Here is a 19,379-nt window from a genome sequence, read left to right as displayed (position 1 = left end):
GAAGAATATAACAACTTCCACTCAAAAGACATGATTAAATTTTTGTAAACATTAATTTTAGATTCACAAAAGTGGATCATTTTAATCCGATGTTGATAATCAGATTGATATGCAACGGTTTGATATTCCGGGGCTTACTGTGAAATTGAATATAGAATCAGAATGGAGATTAACTTGGAAATTCTACAGTCGAATTATGAAAATAGAAGACACCCGGTAGGAAATAAAAGGTTCATATAAGGTCCAATTGATATATAATATACCTCTACTCGCTTTAAATATTTTTCTTAAGATTAAATATTTCAGAGATAAGGTAGGGGAAACCAGCCTACAATAGATAATTAACCTACAGTAAATCATCATTATTCATTAATTAAAAATACTTATGTCGTTATTTAAAATAATAAATTTAATTTGATTAATAGTAAGAAACCATAATGTGCTAATAAATAAATATTAAGATTATATATTTAATATATATTTGTGCTTTTAATTAATAATTATCTACCGTAGGTCGATTATTATCTTCTGGAGGGTGGCCTCCCCTACGTTTAATGTCATTTAATCTATTTTTTTACAAAAAACAATCACAGTAATAGAAGAAACTGACTTTTCAGAAAATCTTGATTTCATTTTAACCTTCAGTGAAGTAAATCACATAATTTTAACAAAAATTGGTCTTAAATATCGTGTCTTTATCTAAAATATGTAATATAATACAATGAACAACTGATAGGTACTTTAAATTTCGAATTTTTTCACAAGTAAAAAAAAATAGTATCATGTGCGGTGAACTGGACCATCGTACCTATATATTTTTGGGGTCACTGAATCTGCAAAACCCTATTAACGTTCAAGATAGGCGATTGAAATAATTTTTCAGTATATTAAACTTACAAGGTTGAATCATTAATTTTAGGCGTAATAGAAGTTTCTAGAAAGTCAGATTTATACCTTATATTGTTTTTAAAAAACGGTCAATAAAAATAATTTTCTTAAAAAACTGACACGGTGGAGCGAGTCTGACACTAGATTCGGATTCAGCGACCCCAAAAGCACATATGTGTGATAGTGTAGTTCACTGCACATGGCATGTGCGCTAAATTAAATTACCACTCACAAATGGTTTTAGGGTCGCTGGATCCGAACCTGGTGTCAAACTTACCCTACCATCTCAGATTTTAAAGAAAATTATTATGTTTTCCAGATTTTAATATGTTTTTGAAATCGCTGAATCAGACAAAAATCTGCCACTGGTCAAGATAGCCGACCGAATTAATTTTTTCAATATAATCAGCTTAACCCCTTCACAGTTAGCGCAAAAAGAACATATCGGGAAAAAATTTGTTTGAGAAAAAACACTTCAGAATCAAGTTGTACTTGTAGTGTCAATGTTTTTGGGTCACTGAACCCAAATCTAAAGTTGGATTTTCAACAGTCAGAATGGCGGATTTAATATGGCCTGCATGAAACAATAAACATGTTCGGATCTGAATAAAATTAGTGGTAGTTGGGTTTTTGGGGTAGCTGATTTCAAATCTACTATTGGATTAAAAAAATTAAAAATGGCAGATCTAATAAGAAAACATTAAAAATGAAAAAATTTTATAACTGGATAAAATTCGTGGCACATTGGACTCTGGACCTTAATCAAATTGGTGATATTCATGTTTTTGGGCTCGCTGAACTGAAATCAGGTTTTGGATTTTCAAAATTCAAAATAGGGAATACAATATGGAGTAGCAAAGTTATCAAAAATATTAAAAACTTGATTGGATTGTTCATATCTACGATTTTGGGATCTTTCAAATCCTAATACTACAATTTTTTATTTAAAATTGGTTATACCACATTAGATATAATACAATTTCAGTTCAGCAGCTTCAAAAACATAAGTATGCATAATCCAATAAAGTTCTAAATTTTTTTAGTAATTTTGATTCGCCAACTTGGATCCGTTATTAAAAATTTTTTTAATACAGGAACATATTTCAATCCAGCAAGCTCAAAAACATAAGTATCTCCAATCTCATTAAGACTCGAATATTTAAAATAATTCATGCCCGCCATATTGGATCCGCCGTTTTGAATGTTGAAAATCCAACACTATATTTCGATTGAGCGACCCCAAAAACTTAAGTATCACCCATTTTATCGAGATCCGAACATTTGTAATAAATCATTCCCGACATATTTAATCCGCCATTTTGAATTTTGAAAATAAAAGCAGATTTCGACTGAGCGATACCAAAATCCTAATTATCACCCATTTGATTAAGAACAGAACATTTTCAATAATTCTTGTCCGTCATCTTGAATCCGCCATTTTGAATTTTTTAAATAAAACACAATATTTCGAATAAGTGACTCAGCAATCTAAGCATCGTCCACGATATAAAAATCCTAACATTTTTAATCAATCATGTCCGCAGATATCCCAAAAATCCAAGTATCAGCAATTTTATCAAGGTCCAAACATTTTTAATAATTCATGTCCGCTGTATTGAATCCGTCATTTTGAGTTTAAAAAATCCAACATTATATTTGAATTCAACGACCCCAAAAACCTCAGTATCATTAATCTGCCGTCCAGACTAAAAAGATACATAAGTGACATTTTTATGAAAAATGAGTTTTCGGTATCGTTGGATTCGTAAGAGAAAGCTGCATCTGTGTTAATAAAATTGATTAATTATTAATGTTTATTGCAAAAAATATTGCTCATAAATAAAAAAGTAAAAAAAAAACTGAAAAATACAACAGAAAAAGATACACAAAGCACTTTGCGTGTCCTAAACGTTGTAGAAGGAAGACAATACGTCATCAGCATAAACATGAAAAAGAACCTAAAGAACTTTGTATCTTTTTTGCGTTATAAAAGTGACCGAGTGCGACGCGAATTGACAAACGACTTAATCGAGTGCCCTTACGTATCTTTTAGCCTTGTAAATTAGCTCGGACTCTGATCGAAAACCCGCGGAAATAAGTCCCGGTTAAATTTGGCTATACAGTAGCGGCGATCGTCCGGGTAAGTTCAGAACAGCTACTAAATACACAGTGTCCCTTACGTATGTTTTGATGTTGTATTTTGTGGCTGCACTCGAGCTCTTCTACAAAAGCATCGTCCGCAAGTGACTTCGTGTTCTTTGTGCCTTGTATTTTTGACATTCTGCGACTATTTAAACATCGCAAGTCCATTTTTCAATAGAAATTGTTTTAAAAATCAATTTTTAATTGCAAAATATAAAAAAGCACATTATTTTACCCAAATAACGTATCTTAATTATCCGCAATTTTATTCAATATTAAAGTTCTTTGGCCAAGAAGTTTTTCTCGATTTTCTCAGTTCGAGTCAGATTGGACTTACGTATCTTTTTAGTTTGTACGGCAGTAATTTGGTTAAGGTCCAAACATTTTTAATAATTTATATTCGCCAAATTGGAGCAGCCATTTCGAATTTTGAAAATCCAAGATCATATTTTAACTCAGCGACCCAAAAAATCATAATATACTGAAGCACAATTAAATTGGATCATGTTAAATATTTTTCTTTTGAAATTCCCACATATATGTTTCATGGCGATGCAAAACTTTCACGACTTTTTTGCCCTCATATCTATCACTGACAGTAAAGGGATTAAAATATAAATTAAAGCTTTAATTTGAGCATACTAGAAGTTTCTAGAAAGTCAGATTCGCTCTCTATGTATTTTTGTAAAAATTGCCAAAAGGCTAAGTTTCTCAAAACTCTGACTTGATGGAGCAAATCTGACGCCAGATTCGGATTCAGCGACCAAAAACCCATAAGTATCACCAATTTGATAAAGGTATACACGTTTTTAATAATTTCTTTCCGCCATATTGATTTTTGAAAATTCATTATTAGATTTGAAATCAGAAAGCCCAAAAACTTAAGTATCACTAATGTTATCAAGGTCCAAACATTTTTAATAATTTATGTTAGCCATATTGGATCCGCTATTTTGAATGTTAAAAATCCAATACCAGAATTAGATTCAGCAACCCCAAAAAGTTCAAAACAAAGAGGTCTCGAGGACTATAATAGTTCACCGCACATGACACTTTTATTTTCTCGGGTAGCTGTGCTTCCAATCTTGCTGTCTGAAATTCATTGGAGCTAGCAGAAAGGCATGTGCGAACGCGTTGGCAAATTTTTCATTGACGCGTGGATCTCGGTATTTTCAATATTGTATACTTTAGTGGTTTGTAAAACGCATTCACTTAAATGCAACAATAGGATTTTATTGTTAAATCCTGGACATCCAGAAATTAGAAAAGCCAGTATTATTGTTCGATGCCAGAGAGTCATACTTCCAGGGAGAGGGGGGAGATTTGACACAGAATGTAACATCACTTATGGAAAATATATATGTAAATAAGAATTTTTTGAAATTCATGGGAAATTGAAAATTAGTGACTTTATTTTACAAGTAAGGCACATAAAAAGAGACACCCCCCCCCTCTATTCCCCTCTTTATGTCTTTTTTAAAGGATTCCTCTTTTTTCACCTGTTTTCAAGAAACTTGTCCTGTTTTTTTGGCGTTTCGCTTAAATAGCAACTAAATTAATAGAACCCAATCAGAAATTAATTTCATTAATTGGAAATTTAACTATTCTATTTTTTCTTGAAAATTGATCGTTTTTAGTTGAAAATTCAACTATTAAATTTTTCATTGAGGTTTATACTTTGGTTTATACTTTGTTTTCTAGAAAATTCCTCTATTCGGTTTAACAATTCATATTTTTCGTTGAAAATTTACCTTTCTGGGTTGAAAATTCTAATAATTTTGCAGAAATTCGTAGACAAAAATTTATAATTTCAGGCTGAAAATTCTATTATTTCCAGAGAATTTGCAATTTTGGTTTGAAAATTTATCTCTTCTTAAGCTTATTTCTTCCTAAGCTTAAAAAAGTATTTCAAAAAATTTGCTAAGATTTTTAATGATTTTAACCAATTTTAGGAGATCCAAAGGGATTTCGATGATCTCATAGAATTTCGAACGATTTTAAGAGATTTAAAAAAAGTCCCGGTATTTCAAATAATTTTAAAGGGTTTTAAGGGATTTTAAAGGATTATGAGGAATTTATATGAAATTTTAAAGATTCCAAGCGATTTCAAGGATTAGTACAATTTTTAAAGGGATGTAAGCGATTTTGAAAAATTTCAAAATAAAGCACTGGATTTTAAAGGAATTTAAAGGATCTAATACGATACTGAAATATTTTTACGAAATTTGAAGGCTATCAGTGGATTATAATGTGATTCCGAAGATTTAAAGGGTTTCAAGGAGATTTCAAAAGATTTCTGGGGATTTCAAACTTGAATTCAAAAGAAGGAATTTTCAACAAAACAATTGAATTTTTATCAAAAAAAAGACAACTTCAACAAATAGTTGAATCTTGAAAAAAAATATTTCAACTTTCTGAAAAATATTTCAATATATTACCAAAAGCTGAATTTTTAACTTGAAAAGGTAAACTTTTAAACTGAAAGAAAACTTTTATAATTTTATATATATTTAATTTTCCAGTAGAAAAGACTAATTTTTAACAACAAAAAAAGCAGATCATCAACCAGTACAGAATTTAACAAAGAAGAAAGAAATTTCTAACAAATAATTTGAATTCTTAATGAATTAGATGAATTTTCAACAAACAAGATTAGTTTTCTACCAAAATTCCTTACGAAGAATTTTTAACAAAATAGGTTTTGGAGCTAAATACATTTGAAATTAAGGTTAATTTTCAAACAAAAAAGATTATCCTTCAAGGAAATAGTTGAATTTTCAACTAAAAAAGATAAATTTTCAACCAAAAATGGAATCTTCAAATTTTCCATTCTAAAAACTAAAGTTCAACAAACAAAAAAAAATCATTTTCAACCAGTGAAATTGAACTAAGAAACATGCATTTTTAACAAAATAGTTAAATCTTTCATCAAACTGATTAATTTTAAACAAGCAAGATTAATTTTTTACTAAAAAACCGAATTTTTAATAAAATAGTTGAATTTTTAAGTTGAAGATTTGAATGTTTTAGAAAACTCTTGAATTTAAGCGAATTAGAAAGATTATCAACATGAAAGTTAATTTTCATTTGAGAAAGATGAATTTTACACAAAATTATTGAATTTTCAACTGAAAATGTAATCGTTAAATTTTCAGTTCAAAAAACACATTTTAATCAGAAAATAAAAATTTCCAACTAATTTAATTAAAGTAAAAAATAATTTTTTTTTTAACAAAGTAGTTGACTCAAACAAAAGCATAAGTTTCTAACAACCAAAAAATTAATTTTACACTTAAGAAATGCATTTTTAATTTCTACCATCGTAATTGAATTTAAAACCAAACATATGAATTTTCAATAAAAAAGGCTATTTTCAACCTAATAGTTAGTTTTTATATCAAATTATTGAATTTTTAAGCCAAAAGGACGAATATTCTACAAAACAGTTGAATTTTCAACCCGAAAATATATACATTTTCAACACAAAAGTTAATTTACGTTCAAATAGTTGAAGCTTTAACTAAAATAATGAATCATACAAAAAAAATTGTACATAGTATATAGTTCAAATTTAAACGAAGTAGATGATTGAAAAAAATAAATTCTCCGTGAAACATGTAATAGTTAATATTTTTATTTAAAATAAAAAAACAGGTGAGTTTAACATATGAGTTGAATTTTCAAATAAAATTATGAATGTTCAACATCAAAAAAACTAATTTCTAAGCAAATATTTTTAAATATAACCAAGAAATTGATTTTTCAATCAAGATGATTAATTTTCTACAAAAAAGATAAATAATAAATAAAACACATGAATTTTCACCTCAAAAATATGAATAATGATTTTTTTGAAAATTAGTTTAACTTTCAACCCAGAGGTTATATTTTTGACCGAATAAGATGACTTTTGAACAGAACAGTTGCAATTTGAACAAATTAATTAGATTTTCAATCAAATAGTATATGATTTTTAACTAAGCCAGGTGAATTCCGGAAAAAATATAATGGTAGACTTTTTAACCAAGAAAATGAACTTCCAACCAATAATCGTTTTTTCTTATTTGATTATATTTATTCATTTAAAATTTACGCGAAGAGACGAGAATAAGGCGAAGATTCTTGAAAACAGGGGACAAAATAAGAATTCGTTAAAAAAAGACAAAAGAGTTTATCGACGGCCCCTAATATGCCATTTATAAAAAAAAGTTTTTAAAGAATGTACATAAAGTATTTTCATACTATTATAAAATAGTTTTAACTCGGTATTCATAAGAGGGAGGGACGAGTGAAAAGCCACTGAAAATAGCGTCACGTAATATATGGAGGCTCTTTCGCCCTAAGCAAGCAATCCTCTTGATTACATCTGAAAGTCAACCAACTTCTTTACTGAAATTCAGATTCTTGTATTACTGTGAAAAAATTATTACAGGGCCAAAAAGATCCATCCTGATGCGACTTGGTAATTTTTGTAAACAAAAAGTTAACCTTTAAGTATGTACGTGCGGTCACACTGACCGCACCATTAGCCGAGATAGGTGGACAACGTATGGTCCTTCGTGTAATTGACGAGTAACATCAATTAAAATCTCACACGCGGTCCTTGAGACCGCCATTCCACGGTAGTATCACAATTTTATATATTCATGTTTAAATTTGTTTCCAGGTATGTGAGAAGCTAGATGTCGCAAACAAATAAACTTAAGTTTGATGCAGGTTGATGCAGCAAAAAGCGACAAATTAGAATGAACGTGTGGACGCGCGGTTTCTCAGACCGCACGTTCTCATATATGGATCCGCCCCCTAACTGGCGTAAAAAATTATTAATAATAAAAGTTAAGGAAAATTATTCATTTCTTACTTATTTCAATGTCCCTTCATATACTTGCATGAGTTAGATAACGAAAACTTCTCTATTTATTTAATTTTATATAAATATAGATACAGCAGTCTGTGAGACCGCATGTCCATGACAATAAAAAATTAAATCACGTCCATACCTAAAGGTTAATATCGAGGTGTTAATTACTCGGATTTTTGGTGTACACTAGATTGCAAGATTGCAGATTGCATGGGATTGAAAAAGATTGAAAAATATTGCTTGAGAGTGCAACAGATTTCATGGATTATAGGAAATTTATTATAGAAAATTATTATATAGAAAACAGTTATAGGATAACCAGGATTCAAATATATAAAATCCCTCAAAATCTAAAAAATCTTGAACTGTTAAAGTCGGTAGAAAACCCTTGAAATAAAATTTAACTTATTCCGTAAAGTATAAATCATTTGAAATTCAGTGAATATATATTGAATTAAACATATTTATCAAAGTTATCTAAAAAAAAGTTAGAATCGCAAGAAATTTTTGAAATCCCTTGAAATCGTTGGAATTCGAATAAAAACGTTTAAATCTTGTAAAATATCTGCAAATACCTTTAAATACTTTGAAATTTGCGCAACCACTGAGAATCCCTTAAAATTCAATGAAATTTCGTTTATTTTCAAAGTTCACTACAAATCTGTTGAAATTTCTGAAAACCCTACCAAAGTCTTTGATATCCCTTGAAGTTTTTTATCTCGTTTGGCATTATTTAGAATCCCTTAAAATCCCTTGAAATATTTGATAAACGCAAAAAACCACTTAAAAACGTATAAATCATTTGAAAACCCCTAAGCCTGATTTAAAATAATTTTATTAATTAAATTACGAAACAAAAATCATTAAAAATGTTAAATCCCTAGAAATCCCTTGAAATCCTTAAAGAATCAATAAAATCCTTGAATATGGTAAAATTTCTTAAAATACCTTCAAATCCCTTGAAATTTGTGGAATCACTAAGAATCCTTTGAAATTAAATGAAATTTAATTTATTTTTCAAACATCTCTAGAAATTTCCTTAAAATATTTAGAAATCTTCCAAAATTATTTGAAATACCTTGATATCTTTGGAAAACGTAAAAATCCTGTAAGAACCCTTTGCAAATTTTAATAAACTTTTTGAAATCCTTAGAAATATTTGAAATATCTTGAAAACCGATGGAATCTTTTTAAATTATCTTAAATATATAAGAATCTAATAACATCCTTTTAAAAGCTTTGGAGCGAGTGAAAATCCCTCACAGGTTGCTTATATCTTTTCGAATGAAATTAGACTTATTCATTAAAGTTCTCTAGAAAATTCCGTTTAAATCTCTAATAGCGAAAAAGTTACAAGTAATTCATTATGGGTAAATCATTATAGACCAATACTGAATTTCCCCATAATATTTTTTCGCAAGAGTGGATAACAAGATATTGTAAAAGACTTGTTCGTGACTGCAAAGGATTGCATGGGACTGAAAAAGGTTGCATGGCACTGCAAATGATTGTGTGGGATTGCAAATGATTCAATGGGACGACAAAAGTTTGTATGGGACTGCCAAAGATTGCATGGGACGGTAAAGTGTTGTATGGGGCTGCGAAGTATCGCATGGGACTGCAAAGTATTGCATGGGACTGTAAAAGGGTTGAATGGAATTGTACGAGACTGTATAAAATTGTAGAGAGAGTCTACACCAGATTCCAGGAGTAATTAACCCCTCAGTTAATATAAAATAAAAGGGATCATCAATAAACTACGTTACAAATTTGAGGGGGGTGGGTGAAGCTAAAAACTATGGTTGGGACAGGTGTGTATGTGTGGGGCGAAACGGAAATGACGTTACGAACTTAAATAACGTTTAAAACGTTTCTACTGATTGATTGAAAATTTAATTATATTGTTAAAAATACAACTATTTTGTTAAAAATTCATGTTTTTGGACAAAAAATCCACAACTTGGTTAAAAGTTGAACTACTTTCTCCAAAATTTAACCTTTTGATTGAATATTCATTTAGTTGGTGGAAAATTGAACTATTTCGTTAAAAATTCGTTTCCTTTTTGGTTGAAAATTAACTTCTCTCCAACTTTAAATTGAACTATAACATTTGTAGTTGAAAATTTATCTTTTTCTGTTTAAAATTCAAGTATTCGCTTAAAAATTGATCCTTGTTATTGAAAGTTCATGTATTCTGTTAAAAATTCGTTTTTTTTTGTACAAACTTAATCTTCTTACTTAAAAATTCATCATTTTCGTTGAAAATGCAACGCTTTGTTTCAAGCTTTAACTATTTTATTGAATAGTCGTATTATTTTATTTTATTTAACTGCTCTTGATTCATATTAAAATCTTTTTGGTTTAATATCGTCATGCAAAGATTGGTTTAAAAATTCAACTCTTTTGTAAAAAATTCATCTATTTTGTAGAAAATTTGGATCTTTGGATAGAAAATTAATTCTCTTTTTAAACGAAAAATGTAATTATTCTATTTTTGGCTTACAACTTTTTTTAAATTCAACTATTTGTTTGAAAATTCAACTATTTTGGTGCAATATTGAACTATTTTGGTTATAAATTAAAATATTTATTACTTGGTGGAAAATTAACTTTTTTGTTATAAAAATAGTATTGTTTTAAAAATTCATCTGTTTTGTAGAAACTTAATCTATTTTATTGAAAATTCGTCACTTTGGGTAGAAAATTAATCTTCTTTTTTGAAAATTCATCTTTCTGCCTGAGGATTGAAATATTTGTTTAAAAATCCTCTTTTTGATTCAATTTAACTGATAGAAAATTCCTTATTTTTTAAATGCATTTTTTAAACTAAAAATGAAAGTATTCCATTTTTGGTTCAAAATTTTTTTTAAATTAAAATATTTGGTTGAAAATACAACTGTTTTAGCAGAAAATTAAACTATTCAGTTAAAACTTAGAATATTTATTTTGAAAATTAACTACTTGGTAGAAAATGTAATTTTTTGTGGAAAATTCGTATTTTCGGGTGGAAAATATAACTGTTTTATTGAAAATTTATGTCATTTGTTAAAAGTTTGTATTTCTGAGTATAAAATAAATGTTCTTTTTTTGAAAAATCATCATTTTGGTGGAGAATTAAACTATTTTGTTAAAAATTCGTTTGTATTTAAAATTTCATTTTTTAAACTAAAAATTTAACTATTCCATTTTTGGTTGAAAACTTATATTTTTAGTCGAAAGTTCAACTATTTCGTTTAAAATTCATCTCTCTAGATTAAAAATTACATTTTTGGTGAAAATTCATCGTTGCAGATTTAAAATTGAACAATTTTGTTGATTCATATTTTTTAGTCGGAAATTTAACTGTTATATTGAAAATAATACTTAATAAATATTAAATATTAAATTTTTCGTTGAGAATTCATATTTTTTGGAGAACTGAACTTTCAGCTTGAAAATTCAACAATCTTTTCATTAATTCATCATTTTGGTTTGAATATGAAACTACTTGGTTCAAAATGCAATTTCTTTTTTAATAGGTAGAAAATCCAAGTATATGGTTAAAAATTTAATCACGTTGTAAAAATTTTATTATTTTGTTGAAAATGCAATTACTTTTTAAAATTCTTCCTAGTGCTGGAAATTCTACTCACTATAGAAAAACTAATTAGAGAAGCAAAAAACGTGGAGTAAACAAGAAATTTCTGTATAGCCAACGGCTTCGTTACTTTTGGTGAGAATTGGGGAGGAGGGGGGGGGGGGTGATAAAAATATCCCAAAATTGGTAACATAGGTTATGAATGAACGCTAAGATTAAGTTGTGTTGGACGCACCTTATAACACCTCGTCTGGCTCGAAGGACATTTCTACTAGAAGTGTGGATATGATGAACACGTCCATTTCTCGTCCTGCTGATCACAAGACCTGGCCCACCCAGTGCCGCACCGCTTTTCCAAAGCCGAACAGCTATTCTCGTATATAAACAGCACATCAGGAAAAGTGGAAAGAGGTAGAGTAAGATTAAATTGACGGCGTCAAGTACGGTTTTGTTGTGTTTTTTAAAATTGGCTATACATATCACATCGATATCGCCTGTGTCCAATTGATGGTTTATCGTTTCGACATATATAAACCTCGGCGAAGCATATACTGCCGCCAATAACCATACGATTCCAATAACGACCCTTAATCTATTTCGAGTCAGCAGTGATCTGCATTTTATGGGATGAACTATTGCCAAGTATCTTTCGGTGCAAACCACTACGAGGATCATGATACTCGCTGTGTACGATAGTGATTGGACGAACATGTAGACCTTGCAAAAAAAATTTCCCAACTGCCAGCTGTTCATAAGATAGTTTGTTAGGGTCTGGTAGACGCAAAACAATCCAACGCAAAAGTCAGCTACGGCCAAATTTGCTAGGAAGAAGTTTGTGATACCTCGCAATCGTCGAGAGAATGTCACCACGAGAATCACCATCAGGTTCCCTGTAAAATAGAATGCGTGTTATAAAACATATTACTTATTTTTATTTTCTAATAAAAAAACTATAAATAATATACAAATGCATTATTAAACAACTTTTTAAATATTGAATATTTGAAGAACATTTGAACCAATCAGAGCCGTAACTAAAGTCGGGACATCTGCCAGTTCAAAGTCTTACGAATTCAACGATATGATCATTTTTTAAATTAATTTTTTTTCTTGAAAAGAGATCTGCTTTTTTTGCTTCACTGGAAATTAAACCATACAACTTCGGATTACCGGTCAAGTTCTTTTTCGTTAAGTTATTAGAGAGATCAAAAGAAGAATATTTTTTCAGAAACCAACGCTATCTTTAGCAAGGTGTTACGCATATGATACGAGTCAATGTAAAAAAATCTGTATTTTCATCAGAGATAGTTATCATCAATTAGTTTAGATATATTTTTCACTCAACGTGAAAATAGAAATCAACCTATCAACGAAGTTAACTCTTCAAATAACCAAAAATACTTAACGTCTTCTCAGACAAGATAAAAAATAAATTTAAAAAATTTGTGAAATAATTTTTTTTCTAAAAAAAGATCTATTCTCTTTACACCACTGGGCATCGAACCACAGAACTTCCGATTTCCAGTGGAGCGAAGAGAGCAGAACTTTTTTCAGAAAAAAAAAACATAATTTTTAAACCTTAACAATTTATTTTTCAGCTCGTCTAAAAATGACATTCAGTATCTTCTGTTATTTAAAGAGTTGACTTGATCGGTAGGTTGATTTATATTTTCACGTTCAGTGAAAGTTATATCTACGCTAATTGATGGTAGCTATCTCTGATGATAATCCAGATTCCTTCAAATTGACTCGTATAATATTCTTAACACCTTGCTAAAAATATAGTTTGTTTCTGAAAAAAGATTCTTCTTCGGATCTTTCTAATAGCTTAACGGAAAAGCATCCGACCAGCAATCGGAAGTTCTGTTGTTCGATTCCCAGTGAAGCGAAGAGAGTAGATATTTTAACAGAAAAAAAATTAATAAAAAATTTTCTTAAATCTATTTTCCATCTTGTTTGAGAAGACGTTAAGTATTTTCTGTTGTTTGATGAGTTAACTTGATCGATAGATGGATTTCTATTTTTACGCTGAGTGTAAAAATATCCACACTGATTGATGGTAACTATCTCTGATGATAATACAAATTCCTTTGAAATTATCACTTTTATCCTAAAAAATTGTTGTCAATAGTTAGTGAGCAAAACATCTAAAAAACAGGGGGTTTCGGCCTCCTCCGTTTTGGCCCCAAATGTGCAGTTTTATAATGCGAGTGCAGTGCAATAATTTTTATGATAAAATCCGTGCTAAGCAAGAAATATCATTTTGAATATGTATTTGTGACTTATATCAGCCTAGGCATGTGGATGGCCGAGCGGTACAAGTGGTAGAAAAAAGTACGCTTTCGATAAAGGTAGTATCTCTGTTGCCCAATCTATTCAAGGAAATCGGATTGCTTGTACAGCTACTATAGCCCGTGTAGAAATTCACATCGGGAACTAGTCTGGTTCCCGATCATTCGACCTCACTTAAAGTTGGGGGCTAGTCGGGTCATCTGACTAGCCCTCGACCAGTAGCGTCACGGTAGATTAGTCGGGGGCTAGTCAGGTGACCCGACTTATGCTAGTCGGGGCCTGATCGGGTACTAGTAGCGGTCATATGATAATACATCCGCCGCGTGGAATATTAACCAAACTCTCCAAAGTATGTGGAACATCCCCTAAAAGTTTGTCAAAATACTTACTATTTACAATAATTTCTATAAACTTTTTTGAAACATTTAAAACTGCTCAAATTTACCCAAGATTTAATGGGGAACATATCCTACGCTTAAAAATTCATAAATTTATGTAACTAAAATTCCCCAAAATTCGTGGAAGATTAATTTAAAAAACTAAAACTTCAGCTTAAAGGCAGCAATGGAAGAGCTTCGTTCTGAAGGAACCGCCATGTTGGTCACGATAGTCTCTGCTCTAGGTAATTATGCTTCGTTACGTGTGGACTGCTGTCTTAAACACTCGACGCGTCATTTCTGTTGCGCGAGAGGCGGCACGTCGAGCCATTGCGGATTTTCTTTAAAACTACCAGTTCAGAACTTTTTCTCTTTCCAATTTCAACTACCTGAAGGATCAGACTTCATTTACATATGACAAACCTTTCAAATCAATTTAAAAATAAGCATACAAATGTATTTATAAATGTTCCTAGAAATTCGCAATTTTCTAAAAAATACTACAAAAAAATAATATTACGCCTTTTTGAAGATTTTGATCGTTGTTTTTATGAAGAAATTATTTTCGTATAAAATTATTAACTTAATATATATTTATTAAGTATATTTGAGAAGAATTTAAAATTAATCAATATTTTCTCCAAAAAACGGTGTAAAATTATTGTTAAATATCTTCTTAGTGTTTTAGAATTAAAAAAATCATCAGTGAACAAAAAGGCCCGATTAGCCCTTGACCAACCACCGACCAGGCCCCGACTGAAATTTTGACAACAAAAAGCCCAACTAGTCCTCGAGTAGTCTCCGACTGGGTATTTTATCAAAATTAATAACCCGACTAGCCTCCGATTAGTGCCCGACTTGTAATAGGGCCAAATGGGGTTATTTCCACACGGGTGTTATCGAAAGGGTGCATCATTTACCAGTTTTCCCGCCGCGCCGTGCCGCCCACATGCCAACGCAAATTAAAATCAGAAATACTTAAAATGATTATTCTTGCGTAACAATGATTTTATTATAAATTTAATTATTGCACTGCACTCGAATCACAAAACTGCACACTTGAAGCCACTAAATGGCTTCCTGTCTTCATTCGTTCTCAAGATGAAGTATCTGTGAATAAATCCTCGCAAAAAGTAAATTATCAAATATTTCAGAGTTTTGACAAATGTATTGCATTAAAGAATGTTGAAAGAATATCGTTCCGTTTTTTAGATTTTTCGTAACGTCGACCGCTTTCTGGGATAAAGTGAAAGAAAAAGGAGGCGAGACCCCCTATTTTTTGGGATGTATTGCCCTCTAGCTACTGACAAAATTTTTTGAGATAAAAGTGATCATATATTTTAATTCGCAAGACTGTGTGCTTGCAGATTCTCCTTTATTAAACGATTAAAAAAATTTTCTTTAGCGAGTTTCATTCAAAAGAAGTGAGGCACCTCGACGTTTGCCCCAAAATTTAGGATGGTGGCATCGCACAGTAAAAAATTACTTCTTCGGTTCACAATATTGTAAAGCTCTCAACTATTGAACAATTTAATTGTGACAAAAAATTTGAAAAAAGATGATAAATTTTAAAGAAAACTGCCGAGACTGATTTTTTATTTAGTTTTTCAATTTTTTAATAAATAAACAAATTTGACGACAAAATGAAAATGTTTTCTATTTGACGTTCCAGGTACTCTCCAATAGTAGGAGAATTGTTGTAATCGCCTACAATGAATAGATTTACAGAAAAAGGATAGAAACAATATTATAATAAAGAAGATTTCTCTTAAGATTATTCTTGTTAATATTTTCAACAAACCTAATAGAAACTGTATTATACAGCCATTTGTTGACAGAAAAGTTCTTTTCTATTGATGTCAGTTTTTAAAATTAGGAAGCTTATGATAATTTCACAAAAACTCCTAATTTTTTTATAAATTTTATGATTTGAAATAAAACATGAACTTAATCCTAAAGCTGAAGCCTTAACAAAAGAATGAATGTAATAAAAAACTTAAATTGAAAGGACTGAGATTAAAAAAAAAAGTTTTTTGTCGACAAATGCCCAAATAATGTAGGTTTTTGTTTAATTTGTTTTAAAGAAGACAACATTATATAACTAATCGTAAATTTTGCTAAAATTATTGTGAGTTCCTAGTTAAAAAGGCTGATATGAAAAAAAACTAGCTTTCCATCGGCATATGTCTGGATAATGCATTTGTTAATTAAATTTTTTAAAAAATTATAAACTCTATGAACTAATTATGAATGTGGAAAAATTATGAAGAACTTCCGAATTCAAAGAAATGACACCCAAATAAAACAAATTTTTCTGTTGACAAATGCTTGAATAATGATTTGTTTATCCAGGATGAAATATTAAAAAGAATGATCGCAAGAGAAATTTTCTTCATTATAACATTGTTTTCATCCAGATGTCTCGCAATATAGCTTTTAAAACGTAAAATTATTTTTAAATGATAGAAAACGTATTATAGAAACGCAAACGATAACAGCAATTTCCCTATTAGTGACGATCAATGCGAAAGTAAAATAGAAAATTTGCCATTTTTTTCGTCAAATTTGTTTATTTAGAAAATAATTGAAAAACTAAATACGAAATCAGGGTCGACAACTCTCTCTAAAATTGTATGAGCTTTAAAAAAATGGTCCTGATTGGTCAAAATCGGTCGGCTATAGATAATTTTGAACCAAAAAAGTCATTTTTTCCAGATTGCAAGAGAGTGCAATTGAGGATGCGAATGCAAAAAGGAGATATAGAATTATTTTTCTGGAGTGGGGAGGCACTTGAGAACTTTAAAATAAAGTCTCGAATTTTAATTTTTAAGATGTATATCCACAATAAAAATTCAATGCCGCATCTTTTTCTCTTCATAAAAAAAGTTGTCGCTTTTTTATTTTTCGAATTATTTACGAAAAATTGTTTTTTTCTCCGATTAAAATATTTTGAATTTTGTCACTTAAACTCGCAACGAAATAGGAAGTTTTCAATATTTCGTGATAAACTTATCAGAAATATGCATTATCATGTTCTGCGATGGATGATGTTAGCGAAAGTTCAAAATGTTTATTAATAAAATTGTTAATAATTTTTTTGCGAGATGTTGCATAATTCGTGCACAAACAATTTCCAACATTTCGGGAATCGAGCGAATTTTGAGCAAGCGAAAACTGTCAGTGAGAAAGTTATTCAGGAAGGTCCAAGGAAGTTTTCTGGAAAGTTTTATCTCAATCGGAATGTCACTTAATAACCTGTTGATGTTTTAATTTTCTGGCGCAATGGATTTCCTCCCGCGTAGACTACGGCCCAGCTGATAATCCGCGACTCCAGCGTTAGGTACAAGTGTGGTTCACAGCCACCTGAGTTTTTGTAATTAAAAACACAGTAAATATAAAAATCATTGTTTAATCAGTATAAAAAGTCCAAACGATTTTTATTTCACCAAAATGTTTCTAATGTAAAAGACAACAATTTAGTTTGTTCACTGAAAATATAAATTCTGAAAATACTATTTATATTGCTACAAATTTTGGTGTTTCGAAGCGTTTTTTAAAAGAATTTATAACAATATTTGATAAAATCGCACTGTTTTATTTTATTTTTTAAATTTTGTAAACATCGTTTTCAAAAATAGTTACACCAAAAATATAATATTTATCCAATAATTATTCCTTTCATGATTGACATTTTTCCATACACAATAATAATGTATCTATTTAATAATATCATCATTATCATTACTGCGATACTTAGAAATATATTTTAATTTTTTTTCAAGATGTTTTTCATGTATATTAAGCAAGAAATAATTGATTAATTTATTATTCCATACCGCATTTCTGCTACACTGAAGAGCATTTCTTTCCCACAAACTTTCATGCTTCTTTCGTTTTCTACCATTCGTAGGTTTCAAATTATTTTCTATTTAATGTTCTCTGCTGATCAGAACAGACTTAACTACACTTATATATTTCATTTTTGTTAAAGAAACAACCCTAGAAATCGCACCATTTAAATATTTCCAAAAGAGAAAAAGAAATATTTATTATAGACCATAATTTTCCATAATTCTCGTATTTCAATTACAAATACTCGACTGGCTGTGAGACACACTTGTACCTACTTTCGACGAGAAAATTCGAGTCTTCTGGCTTTGACGTTGAATAAGTATGTGAAGAAAAAATAGTAGGTTAATGAAAGAGGTATCATTTTAAAGGTGCAAATGTTGTACGTTAATGACCCGAAAAGCAATATTCCGAAAAATTATTTGTAGCTTACAGATTTGAAAATCTGATGAAAAGTAAGGAAATTTGATAGCTTTTAAAAACAGTGACCTTTGAAGCATAGTTTTTTATTGAAAAAATAATAGGAAAAATCTGAAAAAATTAATAGTGGTACATTAAACATTTCCGAACAGATTGCAGTCGAAAAATTTGGAAAATATAAATAATTGTTTGTTTTTTGTGAATAAATATGCGACCGCACTATCTTCAGTCCTAATAAAGATAATGCAGTGATTTAAATTGGAGGTAGTTAGTTGAACTATCTGTAATAATTTACAATTTGAAGGAAGTATGTGCTTCTTGTTGTCTGCGTACAAATTGCGATATTTGAAGTCAGTTTTTTATATAGGAAAGCAAGTGCGAGGCCCAGCGTGATGCTGTTTTTTCAGGGGATCGTCCTCGATTTTCCTCAGCCCGACCTACCCAACTTGTTCCTCCGAGCCTCACTCTGGCCTTCGAACCCTTTTCCTGTGGCGAGGAAAACCGAGGACAATCCCCTGAAAAAACGGTACCACCCTGGGCCTCGCACTTGCTTTTCTATGTAAAAAACTGACTTCAAATAACGTAATTTTTACGAAGACAACAAGAAGCACATACTTCCTTCAAATTGTAAATTATTACAGATAGTTCAATTAACTACGTCCAATTTAAATCACTTCATTATCTTTATTAGGTCTGAAGATAATGCGTTCGCATATTTATTCACAAAAAACAAACAATTATTTATATTTTGTAAAATTTTCGACGGCAATCTGTTCGGAAATGTTTAATGTATCACCATGAATATTTTTCAGATTTTTCCTATCATTTGTTCAATAAAAAACTAAGCTTCAAAGTTCACTGTTTTTAAAAGCTATCAAAGGGGGAGGGTCGGTAAGGCCGGTTTTTGGCCTAATTTATTTTTGGACCAAAAAATCTGAAAAAATCATGGTAGTATCTTATAAGTATCCCGAGT

The 19,379-nt window shown here is 30.1% G+C and overlaps 1 protein-coding gene across 1 annotated transcript in view; it reads right to left on the bottom strand.

The window, feature by feature from the left end:
• The window catches only part of LOC117176892 (trissin receptor-like), a 145,846-nt gene that overhangs the window by 5,634 nt on the left and 120,833 nt on the right, over positions 1-19,379 (bottom strand). The window contains exon 3 of the mRNA XM_033367264.1: positions 11,704-12,358. Coding sequence (XP_033223155.1) covers positions 11,704-12,358 — 655 coding nt within the window. The remainder of the gene's footprint in view (positions 1-11,703; positions 12,359-19,379) is intronic.

Source organism: Belonocnema kinseyi, chromosome 7, assembly GCF_010883055.1.
Source record: "Belonocnema kinseyi isolate 2016_QV_RU_SX_M_011 chromosome 7, B_treatae_v1, whole genome shotgun sequence".
Classification (NCBI taxonomy): domain Eukaryota; kingdom Metazoa; phylum Arthropoda; class Insecta; order Hymenoptera; family Cynipidae; genus Belonocnema; species Belonocnema kinseyi.
Note: the sequence above shows the minus strand (reverse complement) of the source record. Positions and strands in the feature narration are given on the sequence as shown.